The sequence below is a fragment of the Brachyhypopomus gauderio genome, chromosome 10, assembly GCF_052324685.1.
Source record: "Brachyhypopomus gauderio isolate BG-103 chromosome 10, BGAUD_0.2, whole genome shotgun sequence".
Taxonomy (NCBI): Eukaryota; Metazoa; Chordata; class Actinopteri; order Gymnotiformes; family Hypopomidae; genus Brachyhypopomus; species Brachyhypopomus gauderio.
The window spans coordinates 12248509-12269766 of NC_135220.1; the positions used below are offsets into that span (position 1 = coordinate 12248509).

The 21258-nt window shown below is 43.8% G+C and overlaps 1 protein-coding gene across 2 annotated transcripts; it reads right to left on the minus strand.

Moving 5' to 3' along the window:
- Positions 1 to 1552: 1552 nt before the first annotated feature.
- On the minus strand, positions 1553 to 20234 carry mcf2b (MCF.2 cell line derived transforming sequence b). 2 transcript variants are annotated; one of them, XM_077019511.1, is made up of 27 exons: positions 19727 to 20234; positions 18509 to 18628; positions 18139 to 18255; positions 17553 to 17702; positions 16980 to 17104; positions 16671 to 16785; positions 16098 to 16217; positions 15733 to 15924; positions 15337 to 15555; positions 15079 to 15250; positions 12127 to 12215; positions 11001 to 11086; positions 10598 to 10664; positions 10394 to 10509; positions 10214 to 10283; positions 9800 to 9892; positions 9592 to 9684; positions 9236 to 9361; positions 8425 to 8646; positions 7693 to 7785; positions 7320 to 7398; positions 6973 to 7024; positions 5427 to 5617; positions 5087 to 5193; positions 4776 to 4888; positions 4188 to 4302; positions 1553 to 1692 (listed from the first exon to the last, which is right to left on the minus strand). In XM_077019511.1, exons 1-27 carry the CDS (start codon positions 19775 to 19777, stop codon positions 1678 to 1680), a joined length of 3108 nt encoding a protein of 1035 aa, XP_076875626.1. In that variant the 5' UTR covers positions 19778 to 20234; the 3' UTR covers positions 1553 to 1677. The 2 variants fall into 2 exon arrangements, with proteins under 2 accessions (XP_076875626.1, XP_076875627.1); XM_077019512.1 differs by having other exon boundaries at positions 5427 to 5539; positions 19727 to 20233.
- Positions 20235 to 21258: the final 1024 nt, after the last annotated feature.

Consider the following 21258-nt stretch of genomic DNA (forward strand, 5'->3'; position numbering starts at 1 on the left):
CAAATTTAAATACATTACTTGTTGGCACAGGATTAAATAAACATACTTTGTAGACCAAATACATCGTCTGTACAGTTGGTCATATTTACTGTGATAATTTAAGTAGAGACATTGCAAATGAAACAAATAGGTGTTCTCATCATACATTCTGTGCTTACATATCTAGCAAAAGTGTTTTTATAGACTATATACTATATTGACATGGGATCGGTTTCATAACCATAAATCAAACTGTAGATATAATTCTACAATTATGGCTTTAAAACACTTAGAAAGTAATGAAACACACATATGGAAGAAATATGCGGGCTGCAAATCACTGCTTATGCGCGTTTATGAACATGCCACACATGCAAAATGATCAAATCATTGGTGGTCTCTTTGGTGAAACACCCTGTCACTCTCTCTAGACCATATCACTGAATAAATTAGAACTGGAAATACTGCTTCATGTGCCAACCTCACAGCATGAGGAGAATGAGGGAAGCAACCTTCAGCTGAGGGGAGAAGGCTTTAGCTGAGGGAAGGGGCTGGTGTCTCAAGGGAGTCACTGTTAGCTGAGGGGAGGGGCCTTTGTCTGAGGGGAGTGACCTTTTGCTGAGGGGTGTGGCCTTTGTTTGAGGTGAGTCACATTTTGATGAGAGGTGTGGCCTTTGTCTGAGGGGAGTGAACTTTAGTTGAGAGGCATGGCCTTTGTCTGAGGTGAGTCACCTTTAGTTGAGGGGTGTGGTCTTTGTCTGAGGGGAGTCAACTTTAGTTGAGAGCTTTAGTTGAGAGGTGTGGTCTTTGTCTGAGGTGAGTAACTTTTAGTTGAGGGTGTGGTCATTGTCTGAGGGGAGTCAACTTTAGTTCAGGGGCTTGGCTTTTGGCTGAGGGGAGTGGCCTTTAGCTCAGGGGAGTGGCCTTTAGCTATCATAGCTGCTCATTTGGACTGTACAGCTGAAGTGATAAGCTTAACATTGTGAGAAATTGTAAGGTTTTCCAAGTAATCCTCATGTTCTCTGGATCAAACAAGTATTGTGAGGCTATGAAACTACCAAAGTATAAAAAAAGATTAGAAAAACTGTGACAAATGGTAACGGAATATCAAGTTTTGGCACACAAAGTTGTTCTTAAACTGCAGAGGTCCTGTCCCACCATACATTTCCTATACTAATAGTTTTCAACCAAGAATCTTAACTGGCTCTGTTTCTGAAAAGGAAAAAAAATCATCAACACACTGTACATTGATGTTCTGTGTCACTGCTCTGAACCAACCAGTGGATGGGACCTTGGATAAGTCACGATAGACTGTGAATATACAGAAGAAACCCAGCTTCTAGTTACTTGTGCTGATGATAACGTCCCCCGTGTGAAATATACATCAGGTTGTGCTCGAGGTTGTGCCATTGTCCAGCTGTTCTGGACCCAGATCCCATCTGCACCACATGATTGAAGAAACCAGTTAATGAGAGATGAAATTCACATTGATATTTGTTCCTTTGCTTTCTTTACTCTTCTTTCAGACTTTGCTGTGTGTGGGTGGATATGTATATGTGTGTGTGGTGGGGGGATGTGGTTTTCTGTGTTTGGGCTAGTTTGTGGATAGTTCAAATGCAGCATTTTGGTGTTCTGGTGGTGTGATGGGTCCGTGTCCGTGTGGATGCTCCAGTTACGGGCTGATGAGTTTCATGGTCTTCATATCTCCCGAGCCTGCAAGAACCCACATCATATCAGACAAATATACATGACCAAAAAGTGAGCCATCTGTTTTATGTGTCACGTATCATGTCATGTGACACTGCCTAATAAAAGAAACAAGACACCTTTTCTTGTTTACGACACAATAAAATTGCATCAATAAGTCTGAGACGGGCTTTAGCAGTCATTTCACATTATGCTTTGTAAGCCTTGTAAGTTTTTTCTGAGATTCAGAGGAAGAGCCCATTAAAAGAGATAAAAACCACTTTATCTGGTCATGCTGAGCAGTAAAAGGTCGGCTTGTTACAGGCTATGGATTGAAGGGAAAGATCTATTGTGTTTCAGAATAAGACAAATGTGTGCTAACAGTACTAACAGAGCTAACAATAGTAGCCTGTACTATCTATAGAATAGCTATAGGTAATTTTGAACAGGCAACTGACAATTGCATGTCAAATATTAAACTAGCTTGATAAAACTATACCTAACTATAGCACTTTTCAACTCTTTATGATATCAAAATTAAAATCCACTGATACTTGGGATACAAATGTACCTAGAATAATTTTTGTTTAACAAAACAACATGTGGTTGTCAAAAGTTTTGTCACTGACAAAAAAAAACCATTAGAGCCAGACCAGAGTACCTTATACGGGCATAAGAGCCTGGCACCAACGACAGAGTGATGACACAACCTCAGTGATCTATACTCGTAAGGCAATCTATTGCAAGAGTTTAATATCAAATCAGATCAAAGTGCGAGGCACCCGTTACACCTGTCCTCCAGCAACCGCACTTGCTCCCCAATTTTTCTTGGATAAAATACAAAATTCTTTTTCCAACCTTCAAAGCTTTACGTGGTGTGGCCCCCATCTGTTTTTCTAATCTTATTTTCCCCTATCATCCATCTTGCCTCATTCAGTTTCCCAAGTGCCAGGTCGGTGTCGGCCTGTGGGTGCACTCACACTGGTGATGATGAAGCCTAAAAACGTTCTCGGTAGATACAGTGGTCTACACAAGATAATAAGGTACTTCAGGACTCGGAGGACAAAATGACCTGATGGAGTGGATGTTCCTCTGATTACAGCACCTCCACGTTTTTCCTAGAAACTTAATTTGTTCTTTGTGCCATATATGCAGAACTTTGCAGGCTAAATGGATTGATTGTACACCCATGTTCCTGTGATGTATGCTATAGAGCGGTCCTTTGCCTCTCGCTGGAATTAGATTGGGGGAAACATGATCCTAATGTATAGAAACAATTTAGTAAGGCACGGGAAGACGTTAATTAAGGCGAGGGATCAATTTAGGCACTTGTGGAATCAAGATCAGCAAGGCGCAGAATGGGCAACGGCTGGGTTTTTGTGTAAAATGGAGAGTAATTTCTATTTTAATCTTGGTATAATTTATGCAAATTATACCATATATATATATATATATATATATATATATATATATATATATATATATATATATATATATATATATATATATATACAGAATTATGGCATAATTCTAAGCAAGAGACAAATACTTCTCAGATTTGGCAGATTTAATTACCTGTGAAGTTACCAGAGATCGCTGTCATAAAGAGACTCAGACCAGTGAGTCTTACTATTGCACTAAAAATGGATATTTGGGTAGTCTGGTGTAGTCCTGTGTGTAGTATGTAGGGTATTATGAACCTTCAAACACATCCCTTTAAACGCTTCAAACAAGGACAGAACACGATTTCTGCTAACTTAGCTGGTGCGGATGAAAGCTACATGAGAACAAATGCGAAATGCACACCACTCACTTTTTGCTAGCTAAAATTATCTCCATTGAAATATGACGAAGATTAGATAGCTAGCTTAGCTTGGCAAGAGCACGCCACACATTCATGGAAGTAAATTACATAATGGCTTGGATAAAGACCAATAGTTAAATAGCTAGCCAGCCTCAAATGCAAATGCAAATGCAAAAGCTGTTACATCCACACACCTCTTTTTAACTGAATAATTTAAACTTAATAATTTGGCTTAATTCATTACATCATAACATTGTTATACAGTTATTGCTAAATCAAAATTTAAATCAAAATCAAAATGATTAAATCAAAATGACTAAATTACTAAAACAATTAGCCAACCTGCATCCCTTGAAAACAAACATGACAGATGCATGCATATGGTCAAAGTGCCCAATTATTGCTAACTGCTTACTAGCTAACACTGACTAAAGTGGAATATCTGTATCTGTGCATTTCAATAAAAAGACAATCTGTCAGACAGTCAGTGAGCATGAAATCTCTCCTCTAGGCCAGCCTGCAATGTGGTCTGGGAAAGAAAATTCCAGAAAAAACTCCCTAGAGAGTAAAACAATGACTGGAGCCCACATCTGTGCACACAAGGAGCAGATAAACAAAACTGTATTGTAATAGGCAGTAGACTAGTGGGGTTAATTGTTAAAAGTATTTCTTTTGCACCTAAAGTACTTGTGTAATCAAACTGAAGAGATTCACTTACCATAAGTTCACCTCTTGATCTAGTCATATAACTTCTGCTTACACTTCCCAGTATTTTCTGAAGGGTTTCAACAGGAAGTCTTCCTTCACCTCCCCGAGTCAGGTTTTTAACTTGCCTAAAGGGATAACAAGGAAACACATCACATGTCAATGTACTAGTTTTTAAACACACTTTTCAATTCCACCAAATCATGAAGATAATTCTTAATAACCAGGGGTGAGTTTCCCAAAACGCTCTTAGCGCTAAGTACTTCTTAACCTCGTGCGTAACAACGAGGTTACGAAGTACTTAGCGCTAAGAACGTTTTGGGAAACTCACCCCAGAGCAGTCTCTGTTTGTTCTAGATTCTTGAACTAACAGTGGACCTTGCTTAATGTTTATTAAGAACACACATTTAACAATTTTTGTTTTTATTTTCTTATTAAAATGTTGTTGTTGCTTGCGATTTAAATTTCAGTACACCACATTGTTGCTGTCTGCTCAGACATTTGTGCTTTTTCCAAGTAGCACTGACTCAAATGTAAAAATGTAAATTTATATAATTAACATATATAATTTATATAATTAATATGTAAATGAATCACTCACCACAGCCCTGCTGTGTTCTCATGCAGTAACTGAATGACATCACCATTCTTTACGATGATGTCATATTTGCCACACTTTAAGTGGTCCACCACTGCACGGTACCTTCCAGGCACCTGAAGAGCACCAACCATTTGAGGATCAAAGTACCAATATGTAGACACTTAAGAACAACCAACAAACATACTATTATTAATAACTTGGTCAGCAAATTATTATGCAGCATATAATTGCAGCATAGAAATGAATGATGGGTCATAATTATAATCTGTGGTCAGAATGCTCATGGGGAACATCTGAAGGCCATCACGCACCAGCACAACGTCCTCATCCTCATCAGAGTCTGAGATGTAGGACAAGTCCGTGGTCCAGTCCTCTAGTCCTTCACAGATGTCGACCGAGTTAGAGGTGCCAGGCCAACCTAAGACACACAGACACACACTCACTCAACATACTGTACCTGACCAAAGCAAGACTATGCTGTAGACACAATCCACATCACTCATTAAAAGTTGGACTATGAACCAATTAAACTGTTTACATCTCCTTGCATTACACAACAACACTGTTCTGAACTTCACGAGATGGTTCCAAACAGCCAAACTGGACCAAAACAAACCCCAAACAGCCCATTCCAGCTCTGCACAAACTCACTGCGACGGTTGTGGTGCCGCGGACGGGGGGAGAAGACCACGGGATCGGTCAGAACCGGACTGGAGCGACCCGACTTGGCCTCCTCTGAGCTCAGGGGTGCTTCCTGCAGCTTGCTGTGAGGGAGGATATCAAAACAAGCTGAGCAGCCAGCGATGTGGGCGGAGCTCCAGGGCACACACACCCTCTCCCCACTGGCCAGCGCGAGCGGTGCCGGACGCACGAGCACACGGGGACAGAAACACAACATCAAACACCGTCACAGGCAGGAACTCCATCACAACGCGGGTCGTTTCTCAATCACTACATCACACTATGCACCGAGTACGATCTCATGAAGACAACACATATAAAACCTCAACATATTCACAATATATAAGTGATCTTTAAACAAGACGTTGAATATGACCTGAATGTCAAGTTTTGTTATATATATATATATATATAATGATGCTGTTTGTTGTTTTTCTTCAATGTAATGACATTCCATCTGTAACTTTTATTTAATTCATATTTTGCCTGTAATTCTTTATTTTTTGTTGACCCTAATTTAACTGAGGTTCAAAGGGCACAAGGGCAAACCTTAAAGATTCAAATATTTCCAGTTTAACATGATTTATGTAGAAATGTATACAGCGGTAGAAGCATTCTAGCATTGTAGTATCAGCCTAAACATTTTACGTATACATTTATTATGTCATTTTATGCATGCATGCATGTTGTTATTATACATTCTTAAGACATGGTTCACAAAGCTCAATTAACTGGGAACTTGACAGTTTAGAAACTGGCCTATCTTCAAGGTTTTAAGTGTGGTTTGCTTGTGCCCAGTGTCCCATTAACCTCAGCAATTGCATGGATCTTAATATCTTGCACTATAACTTATCAAATGCCATTACCAGATAGATTAGATTATATTCAAACGTCATCGCTCAGTACAAGTACAAGGCAAATGTGTGCACATAGCTCAGGTTCTATTCTGGGCACTGGGGTCAAAGGATTTGGACCCACAACCTTGTGACTGACAGCCCAAAGTCTATAATTTGAATTCAATAAAAGCTAAAGTGCTCGGATCCATTTTAATGACTTGGCCCACGACCTTGATTCAGTGCTGGATAAAAACAGGCTTCAGTTTTAAAGCCAAGCACTCATAAGCACACACACACACACACACACACACACACACACACGTGTGTGAGATGTAGCAGTGCAAATTTAGAGCGAACAGGAAGAATCACCAATTGGAACATCACTGTAGTCTGCAATTTAGGGAAATCACCTCCAGCTCTCTTAAAATCACAGGGAAAGTGTTGCGTGTTGAGTTTGAATGGCACTTTCTGTAAGTCATGATTCCAAAATCAGTGAACGAGATCAAAGCCCACAGAGAGCAGACATGTGCTTTCACTGTGAGCAGGGAGCTGAGCACTTACTGGGAGACAGAGATTAATCAGTAATCAGGGAGAGGAGAGGGGGGATGTGGGGGGGGGGGGCAGATGAGGAGTTTGGGAAGAGCAATGAGAGGAGAAAAGTTCTGTTCTCTGAGCTTCACCTGTGAGCTAAAGGCGGAGACAGTGGCTGCTCCCCTGTGGCCTGGCCATCATCTGAGAGATTAGAGCAGATGAATGATAGAGAGAGAAAGGAGAGAGGAGGGGTGAGAGGAGGAGAGGAGAGGAGAGTGGGGTAGAGAAACACAACGAAGGGGGAAAAGCACGTGTGAGTGAGACCATAAAGATGCTGGGAAACATAACACACCCAACCCGATTGTCCACGCAGCTCAACAACATGACAAACTAACAGAACTAACATAATGCAACACAATTAAGAATTCCAACTTGGAAAAGCTGCAACACATCCCAACAAAGATATCGACACGCAGAGTATGATCAAAGCAACAACCTTGAGCTGTCCTCTGCTGGTTTGTGAGAATTTTTCTGATTTCACTGAGCCATGTCATCTTCACTTCCACTGTGGGAGCCTGCAGAGGAAAACAGCAGAGCGCCTCCATGTGGTTGGAAAAAGAACTACTCCAATCTAAATGACTGCTTCAAGATTTGTTTTCTAAATTGATCTGCAAATTGCAGATAATTTCCTGAACTGGTTGAAATGACCTTGATGTTGTTTTAAATGAGCATTGGTGAGTTATTAGTCGTTAAAGTATACAGAACTCTTCTGCCAGTCCCCCACATGTCCTCTGAAGAGGTAATGTTTGTTGATGTAGTTATGTATATGTCATATGACATCAGTGTAGTGCTGCAATGACCCAGTTTACCTGCACTATGTACACCTCTTCTCTGCCACTGTAGCAGATCTCAAACTTCTTCACATCTCCCTTAATGTTCTCAGTGATTCCCACAGAGCTCATCTGCAGGGAGAATAAACCACATTCTGAACCACACTCAAAACCACACTCATAGCCACACTCATAGCCACACTCATAGATACTCATAGCCACACTCAAATCCATATCCAGAACTGCTCTGAGAACCACACTTGTTGCAAAGCAAGCACCTGCCCTTGAACATTTTTTATTGATTCTAGTATTCTAGTTAGTATATTTTAGACTAACTGATAAATACTCCTAAATTCCACTGACTGCAGTTTTTAGGGTTGACCATTCGCTTGCAGTCTGGCAATCTGACCCAATAAAGCTTGATCCAATCCAACAAAGCAGATCTCTAATGTGTTCAAGCATCTCAGACCGCATGGATGTAGATAAGATGGAGATTAGCTGTGTTGGTCTCAAGCTCTCAACATTTTAGGCGGAGTGTGAGTGTGTGTCTTTGACCCTGATACAGTGCTTGAAGCTGTACAGTGTCTATATGTGTGTGTGTGTGTGTGTGTGTGTGTGTGTGTGTGTGTGTGTGTGTGTGTGTGTATGTGTGTGTGTGTGTGTGTGTGTGTGTGTGTGTGTGTGTGTGTGTGTATGTGTGTGTGTGTGTGTGTGTGTGTATGTGTGTGTGTGTATGTGTGTGTGTATGTGTGTGTGTGTGCGCTCTCTGACCCTGAGGCAGTGTTTGAAGCTGTAGGAGGCTGTGCGTTCTGGCCCATCCCCGTTCTCCTCCCTCTTCTTGCAGAAGAGCAGCGCCCTCTCATGGAGGAACAGATGTCGCTGCATGGGTTTAAAGCGAGCCATGTCCTTCACCCGTGTGGCACCTTTCCTGTGGCTCATCCACACACTGAAGGAGCCCTGCATCAGCAACCCGCCTAGGTCCTTCAGCTCCCCCTGCACACACACAAACACACACACACACACACACACACACACACACACACACACACACACACACACACACACACACACACACACACACACACACACACACACACACACACATAGGACCTGTTCACAAATGCCAGTAGCCTACTGTAACTTGCATTGTGGGTGATTGGATCATAATTGACCAGCATGCAGCGTAACTACAAATGGGGTTCAATGCATTTTAATCCGATCATTCAAGCCACTCTGAGGAGGTGGTCGATGAATCAGGCTGCATTATATCCAGCTGGAAATATGTAATGATTAAACTGAATGCTACTGTTTTTCACTTGATTCATTTGCTGCCTCCTCTCTGTCACAGGGGAGGAGGGGCAAAATGCCAGGTGTAAACAGCTATGCATCTTGGTAGTCCCTTGTGATTGGACAACCACACACACACAGAAACCCATCCTTATCACTCAAACCCCTTTGCACACACACACACACACACACACACACACACACACACACACACACACACACACACACACACACACACACACACACACACACACACACACCCATGCAGAGGGGGACACACACAGACTTTCCTCACCTCATAACCTGTAATGGCTATCTGGTGCATGGAGTCATTGACAGACTTAAGGAGGTCCAGCATGGCAGATAGCGCCCCCTGCAGTTCAGAGGCATACAGGGACTCTGTACTGTACTTCAGCAACTCCTGCAAACATACAGACACAAATGTGCATAAACACACTTACAAGCACACAGACACAGAAACACATACGAGAAACACACATACAGAAACAGAACTACACTGACATATTCACACAGTCACACAGATACATACAATACAATATACATCTGTATATACAGTCTTACATATATACCAAAAATGACTCAATGAAAATGTTTTGAGCATTTTGAACACAGTGTCGATTTCATGTCTACCTTCAGCAAAAGCTGGTACTTAGTTAGACGCTGAACAGGTTTTAGCAAATAGGAATCCAGGCCCAGTTTGTGGTTCAGTTTTTGCTTGCATTCCTACACATACATACACACACACAGAGAGAATCACTAGCAGCACGTTCAGAGACCCAAAGATTGACTCAACACTGAAGGTTGTTCTGCAGTGTCAGGAGAGGCAGAGGCAGTGTACCTGGAAGAAGCGTGAGTCCGAACACTGTCTCCACAGGGCCTCAGAGACAGGTTTGTTCTGACAGTAACGCTCATACACTTGAAAATTCTCTTTCTGTAGAACCAGAAAAAGAAACAGCTTCAGGTTCAGCTTCAGCTTCAGAGCCCCTTAACACACACATGAATTCTACCCTTGAAATAGATGATCAGTGTACTGATTAGACTGTTCACTACAGCACTGGTGATCAGTGTTCACCACTGAACTGGTGATCAGACTGTTCACAGTAGCACAGGTGATCAGAGTGTTCGATACTGCACTGGTGATCAGAAAGTTCACTACTGCACTGGTGCTCGGAGTGTTCACTATTGCACTGGTGTTTGGAATGTTCACTATTGCACTGGTGTTCAGAGTGTCCAGCAGGTCCAGGGCGCTCACCCTCTCCAGGAAGCATGCTCCCACTCTCTCTGGGTTCTCCACACAGCTCTCCAGGTCCTGAACGAATATCCTACACAGCAAATACAGTATAAGCTGGCACTGACTGTGTGTGTGCCTGTGTGTTTGATTGTAGGCACACGTGTGTATGTGCGTCTGTGTGTGTATGTGTATATTTGGTACCTGCTGTGGAATTTGTAGATTTCTGGCAGGTTTCCAAATAAAACCTCCTTCTTATTGCGCAGTTGGGTAGGTAGAATATGAGAGAGGGCGGGGTTATCCATCTCAGCTCTGTAACCCTGCCACACACACACACACAAACAGCCTTAACGTGATATACATCCAAGAGGATAAATTGGTTTAGAAAAAGTGACTAAGGTTCCTCACCAATAACACTGACAGCAGCTCCTCCACATAGATCTTCTCTGTCTCAATCAGCTCCTTCATAACATGACTGTAAGACACGGAGTGAGAGACAGGGACAGTGAGTGGGAAGAGACAGACAGATCTAGGTGAGGAATTGCAGGGTGAGAGATGTAGTTGTGACTGTGGGGATTGGTGGGTGAGAGATGTTGTTGTGACTGTGGGAATTGGTGGGTGAGAGATGTAGTTGTGACTGGGGGGATTGGTGGGTGAGAGATGTAGTTGTGACTGTGGGGATTGGTGGGTGAGAGATGTAGTTGTGACTGGGGTGATTGGTGGGTGAGAGATGTAGGTGTGACTGGGGGGATTGGTGGGTGAGAGATGTAGGTGTGACTGTAGGGATTGGTGGGATTGGTGAGGTTCACACCATCTGTGCTGATCTGGGTTCTCCAGTCCTTCTGGTTCATACACCAGGCTGCTGCGTTTCCCCTCATAGTCATGCTGCACCTCAATCTGCACACACAATACATACACACAAACATCTGTACACAATAAATACATGCAAACATCTGAACACCATATACACACCCAAACATCTGTACACAATAAAAAAAAACCCAAATATCTGTACACAATAAAAACACCCAAACATCTGAACACCATATACACACCCAAACATCTGTACACAGTAAATACACCCAAACATCGGAACGCAATATACACACCAAAACATTTGAACAATATAAATACACCTAACACCTGAACACCATATGTACATCAAAACCTCTGAACACAAGAAACACACTCATATGAAGCCCAATTAAAAGTCCAGTTCTTAAGTCAAACTTTACTCCCAACCTCAGTACAATTCTTTGAGACGTTTTGAGGCTATGCAGTGATTTTGGGATTTTCTTTTTTAAGATGTAAGGCTGTGCAATATCAGAGGGACTGTAATAACCGCAGGCTGGTTTGCGGAGACTGTTGACTCTGCAGACTGTGACAGTTGTGAGGTTTAGGAAGGGTGACGCTATGCAGCAGTTGCAATAACTAGGACTGCTGTGGTCGTTGAATTGTGCAGTATGTGATGTTGTGGGACTGCAGTGCTGTGCACTGATTGAGGGACTGTAAATGACTGCAGCTGTTTGAGGCTGTTAGGCTGTGAAGTGTAGCATTTTACAACTGTCTTTTACCACATTGTCTTCATAACTTGACACTATGGAATGTGTGCATGTGAATGTGTGATTTTTTTTCTTTGTGTTGAGTTCAAGAAAAATGTACATGCAGGAGAATAAAGTTCATATATCAGCAGTATCCTAAACAATATATTATTTGAGTTTTCAAAAAATCAACATGTAGTTTGTCAGGGCAAACTTTGTTAGGAGAAACTTTGTCAGGACTATTTTGGACATTCTGGACAAGGACATTTGGACAAGGACGGTTGCTTCTTTTTCTCTATATCCACATGTGGAATTTTTGTCCTTATAATTCACACAAATAAGCAGGTATGCACGCTCGGAGCTGCTGTTGGGTTTCTAAGGGCAACCGTCTCTGACCTTCTTAGTGTTGTTGGTTTTCCGCGAGGCCCGTTTGCCAGGGAGAGAGAGGTCAAAGTTGAACTTCAAACTGGAATTCACATCAAAGCCTGAAATCAAAGACCACAGTGAACTAGCCTGTACTTACATTTGCAACACTGGACAGACACTCTTACCCAGATACATTTACATATTTACATATTTATCAGTATGACAGTATGTGTTCTCCATGGAAACTGAACCCATGACCTTCGTGTTACCAGCGCCTTATGCTGAGTTCACGCAACACAATTTTATCCCTGATTTGCCGTTCGCAGACAAGTTTTGAAGGTCACTGAGAAAAACTCCAGATTGGGGGCAAATTCACTCAGGGCTCAAAAACCAACTCTTGATAGGGTTGAGAGAGTTGGTCAAATAAGGTGGGAGCTCCATGCACCGAAGAAGGAGGTAAATGTTGGAGAGGAGGAGAGCAGGAGCAGCTTTGGGAGAACTCTGGACCTCTGTAGTCAGAACTCTGGGAATTTGTAGTCAGAAGCTCATGTTTCTCTGCAGTCAGAAGGCCACAGGTGAGTGGTCACAGGTGGTCACAGGTGAGTGGTCATAGGGCCAGTAGATGTGCATCTTTCAACAACTAAATTGTCAATATCGCCAATTGTGATTCACACCTCAAACAGAATTTGTCCATCTGTGCAGTGAGAACACACACACACACACACACACACACGCGCACACACACACACACACACACACACACACACACACACACACACACACACACACACACACACACACACACACACCCAGAGCACTGGGCAGCCCTAGCCTGGCACCCGGGGAGCAGTTGGGGTTAAGTGCCTTGCTCAAGTGCAGTTCAGTCATGGTCTAGGGCCTGGGAATCAAACCCATGACCCTCCAGTCACAAGACCGGTTCCCTAACTACAAGATCATGACTGCTAGGACAGTAGCATCGTGGCCACCTCACCTCACCTGCTCCACCAGTGGAACAGTGGAAGATCCTGTGGAGATCTTCAAAAGGTGAAGGGATTCCGAAGAAGTAGAACTCAAACAAGATCAGGTAGCTCAGAATGAACTCGTTGCTCAGCACTGAGGGGAAGATATTTCTCAGTGTAACGGGCTGACACCTAACTCAATTCCTACGGAAGAAAGTGAGGATTGTCATGCCTGTAGCTCAGGTGGAGATGCCAACATCAGGAAGAGCAGAGCTCAGCGGCTTCCCAACAACTTGTCCTAGCCAAGATGAGAGCAAGGATGAAGTTAAGAGCCAGGGTTGAGCAGCTGCAACCCTGTAGGCCAGATGGTAAGCATGAGCTAGCAGGAAGCATGCTGTAGTACAGCAGCAGCATGTCTGTACTACAGACAGTTTGTAGTACAGTCTGTCTATCCCATCCAAGTCCATCCAACCTCTACACCTGGGGCATGCCCAAGTGCTGAAGGCTGCAATGCCAAAGGCTGAGCAAGTCACCTCCAACAATCAAGACAGTCAGTGGAATTTGCAAATAGCTCAGATTTCCAAAGAACACCAGAGACCATCCTGAGGCCAGACATTGTTGTCACGTCCAGCTCCGCCCTCCTTCCCAGTCCCGTGTTATCTGCCCTAGCCCCGCCTTGTTTTCCTGTTTCCTTGGTTTCCCTTCTGTCTCTGATGCCCCTGTCCTCAATGTTTCCACCTGCGTCTCGTTTCTCTTCCCTGTTTCAGTGTATTGAATCCCCTCAGTTTTATCCCTCATTGTCGGTCATTGTGTTTGTGAGTACTCCCCTGCCCTGCCTTGCCTTGCCCTGCCCTGCCCTGCCTTGCCCTGCCCTGCCTTGCCCTGCCCTGCCCTGCCTTGCCCTGCCCTGCCTTGCCCTGCCCTGCCCTGCCCTGCCTTGCCCTGCCCTACCCTGCCGTGCCGTGCCCTGCCCTGCCCTGCCCTGCCCTACCCTACCCTGCCCTACCCTGCCCTGCCCTGCCCTACCCTGCCCTGCCCTACCCTACCCTGCCCTGCCCTACCCTACCCTGCCCTGCCCTGCCCTGCCCTGCCTTGCCCTGCCCTGCCCTGCCCTGCCCTGCCCTGCCCTACCCTGCCCTGCCCTACCCTGCCCTGCCTTGCCCTGCCCTGCCCTGCCCTGCCCTACCCTGCCCTGCCCTACCCTGATTTCCTTTCTCAGTCTCTCTGTGTTTGTTTGTTATTCCTTATGTCCGTTTAGTTCCTCTGTCGATTTTAGGTTATGTCATATGGGTGCTGTTCTTATTAGTAGTGTGTGGTCTTCTTAGTCAGTTTATGATTAGTTCTGTCACTTAGTTGTTTTGTTAGCCAGGTTGTCGTTTGTATGTTTCTATTACGTATATTCCCATTTACTTGGTTGTCTTCCTTTGTTTTGTCCTATCTCTGTGTAATAAATCATTGGTGGATGAGCATAGCAGAAAGGCATGGAGAAGACAATTTGTGACGAATAGAGGTGAACTGCAGAAAGGTGCAGCTCGGACTCTGTGTAAGGTCTACAGTTTCCTGGCCACCACAGCAGATAAGTCCTCTAGATGACTGTGGATCAAAAAGAATTATCCATGGCTGCATGCTGCTTGAAGATAAGCTGGGAACTGATCACTCCTGTCTTGGCTTGACACACCATCGCTCTCCGATGAAAGGAAGACATGCATAAACACTCTGACTTGGCACCCAGGTGAAGGAGAGAACTCAAACAGACTGAAGACTGTTTGACTGAAGATTGAAGTTTCACCTCTTCATTTGGCTCGTAACCACTTAAATTCTCAAAACTCTTCTTTTCCAATTTCCAATACCAGGCTTTAGCCTGGTAGTATGTTTTACAGCATTACAGCGTTTTAAAGGTATTACAGAATACTTCTGTAAGTCACTCTTGTTAAGGGTATCTGACAAATGCTTTAAATGTACATGTAGATGAGTGGGTTGTTGTAGAGTGTAACGTTCAGTATGTGGAGGGTACTGAGCATACTGTGTTTTGGGGAGAAGAGGGGAGATTTGCAGCGTGGGGGACTCTCTGGTCTGGGAGACACATGCTGGATGGGTCTGACCTGGATGTCGGCGAGCTTGCGCAGACAGGCCTGTCTGCTGTGGATCATGGCCTGCATGGTGGTCAGCTTCTGCACCACAGCTTCTATCTGGGACTGTGGATCAGAGCAAGACAGCCATCATTCCCAGCGGTGCTGACTGTCGGTCTGCTGTCTGCGGTTTACTGTGGGAGTTTGCGCACCTGCAACTGAGGGGTGAGAACTGCCTGGAAGTCCAGTGTAAACACGTCGGGGTGGAGTTCTGTCGGAGATGCCTCCATCAGTGTCTGCAGGTGAGGTGGAGCTGACTCCATCAGCCTGTCTATGTCCTGCAGGGCTGACTGAGCCCCCTCCTTAGACTGGAACTTATCCATCAGCTGATTGGCCAAGAGATATGCCCCCTCGTCACACCAGCGCACTGTCTGCACACATGAACAAACACACACATGCACGCATACACACACACATACACACAGAACAGTTTAAACACTGGTGAACACTGGTGCTTGGCTTGTGCTGTTAGGTTTGCCTGTGTGTGTGTGTGTTTGTGTGTGTGTTTGTGTATATACATGTGTGTATACGTTTGAGTGTGTATGTACCTCCTCAAGGCGTTGTAGTAGTTCCCGTGTGCGTGTGAGTGTGTCGTGTTTGTTGCGCAGTGCGGTGGTCAGTGTGTCACAGTGATGTCGTAGCTCATTACAGCGCTGCACTATGAGAGCCAGAGCGTAGTGGTGACTCGCGGCCAATTGATGACCATGCAGGATGATAATCTGAGCATGCCCCATCTCCTCCTGCCAACATACACACACACACACACACACACACACATAGATACATACACGCATGAGTTTATCATTGTATGTAAATAAAAACAGATATAGTAATAACATAAACCCAGATGGTTTATGTTATTAGATCAACTTTGAGGAGATTTTTAAAAGGTAGCTGAGCAGCTTCGGGAGACCTCGGCCGCAGAGTCCAAGGCCTCCAGGTCTACGAGGAGCTGGTCGGTCTGAGCCACCGTCGCCCCTGCAGTTGGGATGGCTTTCTCCTTCACGCTCAGCTTCTCCAGGGCGCTCTCCATCTGCGCAACACAGTGCACACGCACACACACAGGCACAGGCAAACACAGGCAAACACAGGCAAAAAGACACAGAGAGAGACACAGACTCAACTGACAGCACTTTCAGGACAGATGTGATGCTCACCAAGTTATATTGGGCATTTGAATAAATGTATTTTGCACATTGTTTTTTAATATTGCAGGTTAGAACCAACATGCGTTGTACTGTAACTCTGAGAGACCACACCCCTGTCTGTGACTGCATAATTTTGAGTTAACGTGCAGAGTTGCTGATGGTGACGCACTCAAAGGAGATTAAGTCTTGCTGATGCAGGACAGTTCTGTGCAGGACAGCACTGTGTTCCTGCTCACACATCCTCTAGAATCTCAGCATGTTTGTCCTTGGTTGAGCTTAAAAAAAGAATTCTTGGTCATCAAACATCATTTTAGGAAAATATCTCCACCTAGTGTTACCTCGTGGAAGCTTAGCTCATATCTCAGCAGCTGGAGATACTGCTGTAGTTTAAGATGGTGCTTCTCAAAAAAACCATCAAAAGCTGTTTCCATATCCCTCAGCTGGGCCAGGAGTCTGCAGGCACATGAATACAGAACCAGTTCAATGGTCCACCAGATTATACTCAATTTACCCAGTAGAAAAAATACAAAATACTACAATAACTACACCTGAATTAAGATAATGTGGCGGCTTATGAATTATGAAAACACACACAAGTCAAATGAAATGGCTGAAGCTCCAGTGTGGACGTCTGTGGGTGGTGGTACCTCTGCACCGTGTCTCTGTCCTGGTTGATGTCTCTGTCCTCTGCTGCCGCGCCCTCCGCTGCTTTGGCCCCCTCCAGGTTGGACAGGATCTGTCTCCCCTCTCGTATGACCGCCCGGATATCATCCTGCCTCAGTTCATGTCATCAGTCATTCACTCTTATAATAGTGCAATTTCATCTCCCGCCATGTATTCCAGCTTCAAAGGATGGTAGGCTCACTGTTACCAGGGTAACATGCTCTCATTTAGATTATTATATGCTTGGGTTCTACCATTTACAGCACACATGAATCTATACACAGTTCTGTAGTGAACAGCAGGTTCAGAAAGTAAAAGTCCTCACCAGGATTTTGCTCAAGCTTGCTAGATTTTCTAATTAGTACAATCCAGGTAAAATGAGTGGAATCAACACAATCCAGGAAGCCTGAGCAAAATCCTGGTGAGGACTTTTACTTTCTGAACCTGGATTATACACATCTGAACAGCACAAGGCAACTGTGTCTGTATATAACTAATATCTAACAGCTCCCATTTAATCTGAAACGATCTGATAGAGACATAAATCCTCATGGTACCTTCATCTGTCTGTACTTGTCCGTGTGAGATCTGAGTAGATATTCGATTGTGTTCGCGTCATCTGGTAACTCTGTTTCCGCCAGTTCTGTACCGAAGGTCTGGAGAAGCTGGGCTATCTCCTTTACCGTCACTGCAAAGCTCTCTATGGCCTACAGGGGGCATGAGAAATGCGGATATATATTACAAAGCATATTGTCATGGTTCAAGAACTGTTTATAAACTTACACAAGTTAATAAATTATATTAGGTCAAATGTAATTCTGGGAATCTTATTGTAAGCACTTCTGATGGTATGTAAGATATGGAATAATGTTCATTCAGATTAATGTACAAAATACAGAGTAATGTGTATTCACAGTAGTTATTTTTTAAATAACTAAAATGGATTGATTATTGATCTTCTCATTTCTGTCAACTGAGTACCATAAATATAAGGGTTCTGTATGAATTCAAATGTAATCAGTTCAGTAGATGACAGGACTCTGCCTGGAGCATGAAGCAAGGTGCTTATAGGAGGGCAGGCATGTGTGGTTCTGTGCAGATTCCTATTAGTGACATGCTGTTGCTATGCAGTAGAATGTTTACCGTTCTCAGAACTATCCAGTCACTAGGGCAGCATTCCAGAGTTCCGCCAAACTCAGAACTTAATTGATTCTCGTTGATATAGCGGAGCAGATCAGTAACTGAACTCAGCATGACCACCTGAAAGACAGAAAGAGAGAGAATGTGGATGTCATCAGCAACATGAACACTGAAGTAACTGATATGAAATTCTGCCCAAGTCTTTTTAAACGAGATAAGTGTTGGGAAAGTAATCGGGTGATGCCTGTGTGAAGAGATAAAGATATATAGTGTTGTGCTTTTCATGCAGGTCAAGTGGTCAGTGATGATTCAGTGATTCTCCTTTTATTCATGCCTATAGTGTAACTGTGATGGACTGTGTCGTCCTCCTCACCGGCATCTTGAGCATGAAGTCCTCTTGTGTGAAACGGAAGCCCAGGTCTGAGCCGGTGGCCTGGGGCTGATTCCTGGGGCGTAGCACAAACACCAGGTGGAGGTTTCCAGGGAAGGAGGTCTGGAACACGCACAAGCAGCCGCGTTCATGCAAGATGGTTTGGGCCGTGTCTTATGCTGTTTGCCTTACACTGCCTGCTTCTGTGTGTGCGTTCATGCTGCCTTACGCTGATCAAAAACCTCTCTGTGATGCCACAGCTTCCTTACAAAACAAGGTCTAATATTCAGCTCTGGTCTCCCACATGCAATAGTGCCAAGTTCATCCATTATGTAATTGGATTGCATATGGCTTAGAAGTTCAACCACCCACAACTGTGTTTACACATGTAGAGGAATCTGGATCACTCTGACGCCCCCTTGCACACATGTGAATCATGAAGCACCATCTACAGCGTGAATGGAGGATTTGGCCAAACTGAGTACAATCAGGCTTTGACCACAAACTTTGGGGGTAAAATTACTAACAGTATGAGTGTTATTTCATTTGTTTACTTCAAAAGTTGCTGGACAAGTCATCAGGCAGTACTGTGTCATGTTTAACTTGACAGATGGCTAATCAATGCAACCCAACACAGCCTCTGACCCATCCAGTCTCCCTGCTGTCCCATCTCTCACTAATCACCCGTCCCTGAGACAGGCTTTGCGCAGATAAACGGATTACATTTCCTAGATTGGGGGTGTTTGAGAGGATTACGAAAACTCTGTTGATTTACTAATGAGATATGGCTATTTACAGTGGGTTCAGATTAAAATCTAAAGCATGTATAAATTATGACTGGTTGGTGAAGACCAGCACTAAGGTTTAAAGATGTGTTTTCCCCCCAACCCCCAAATCCTGTCTGCGCTGCTGGAGTGAAGTGACTGGTAGGTCCGGTTAAACCGCTAGAACAACCTACGCTGAATGACACCACGCACTCTACATGGCATCGGTGACAACAAAAGCTATTTTAAAACACAGGTAGCAGCTGCCCGTCTAAAAGTTGAAACACGCAGAGAGGACGTGTGTACTGTTTCTTCGCCATACGTGACACCCACCCAGCCCCTCGGAAATTGTACATAGGCGCGCATGCCGGACGAGCCTGCTATTAGCACCCTGCGCGAGCTCAATATAGACGATTCCAGAGACATCGTGTTAAAACAGACCAAAAACGCGTCTTACCGTAGCCCTCCGGATCCGGGGAAACCCCCTCAGCGGATTGTCCTCCGCCATTGTTTCAGATGTGGCCTTTTCGAGGGGACGTAACCCCCTTCCTCTGTCTCACAACTTGCCTCCCTCCATCACTTTGTCTGCGGGACTCTACGAGGCAGTGGGCAGCCGCAGAGCGCGCTACTGCAGTGCCGACGACAGTAGGAGCAAAACTCGCTGCCTGCAACACCTTAATTCCTGTGCTTACAGCACTGTCGCGCGACACACTTCGCGTTTACGCCACCCTTTTAATTATCGCCCAAGCAAACGAACGTGACGTTTTTGCATGCGATGTTCATATCAGTAAAATACAGGACGGCGCTCGTGTTGAAGCCTGTGTAAGGTAATATCAGGACCACGGACAGAGGTCAACAATGATTTATTCTACCGCTGCTGGTTTCTGACCCAGGATGCTGAAGTCCTTGGGGAGGTCTAGATACTAAATCGGAAATCAAAGGTATAAGTAAAAGTGTACAGAGGAAAGCATTAAAAGCGCAGACATGTAATCAGAGTGGGCATGCGGTATTAAACACCGCATGACTACATTTGTTTCACATCCTTCTGTCCAACATGAACAATAGTAACGCTCCTCGTGCCGGTTACAAAGCTCCTTTATTTAAATCTGATGACATGAACAATAGTAACGCTCCTCGTGCAGGTTACAAGGCTTCTTTATTTAAATCTGATGATTTTATTTAGTTTATCTGAGGTCAGGAAGTTAAAAACCCAGTCTCGTGTCACTCCAGCCTCTTTAATTAGAGCCATTAAACTAATTTGTATCCTGTGCAGACCGCAGTCTGTTCCCTCGCCTCTGACACTATTAATCAACTTGAGAAAGCATGCAAAACTAAAACAATTTAATGGCTGAGTTCAATTATAGAATGTAAAAACAATTACATGGTAGTGAAAATAGTAAAGGTTCTAATTCTACAAAAAAGAGTGATGCCTTTATGTTTAATCAGCAATCACAGACACAGTAGCTGAAAGTGAATGTCTAAGAGACAAGACCCTTACACACCTTCAGGTAAACACGGAGTGTGCTATGTGAATGTACAACATTTTGATTTGAAAATGAGGAGCTGATTGATTAAGGAAACTATTATAGTGTAAATTTGTTTTTTATATAGAAACACTAGTTTAACTGGTAAACAAAGATTGTATCCCATGCAAAAATACCTGTCATGTATTTTTACAGGCTGAATCCAAATATGTTTTCACCCACAATTTTATCAGTATATTTGCAGTCATTATACTATATATATTCAGTGTGTGTGGAAAAGCATCACAATGGACAGAGGAGACCTACTGTGTTAGCTGACTCCTGCTGGACACAGAAGAGGTTATGAGGTCAAATATAATCAAACCCCATACATGTGCATATCTTAGTGCACTAACAGCCTTATGTATGGATACGTATTGGGTACTTATGTGTTACATTTTAATTAATCTGCAACTTAAAAAAAACATGTTAGAATTCTAAAAGTGTTATGAAATCTTAATATTTG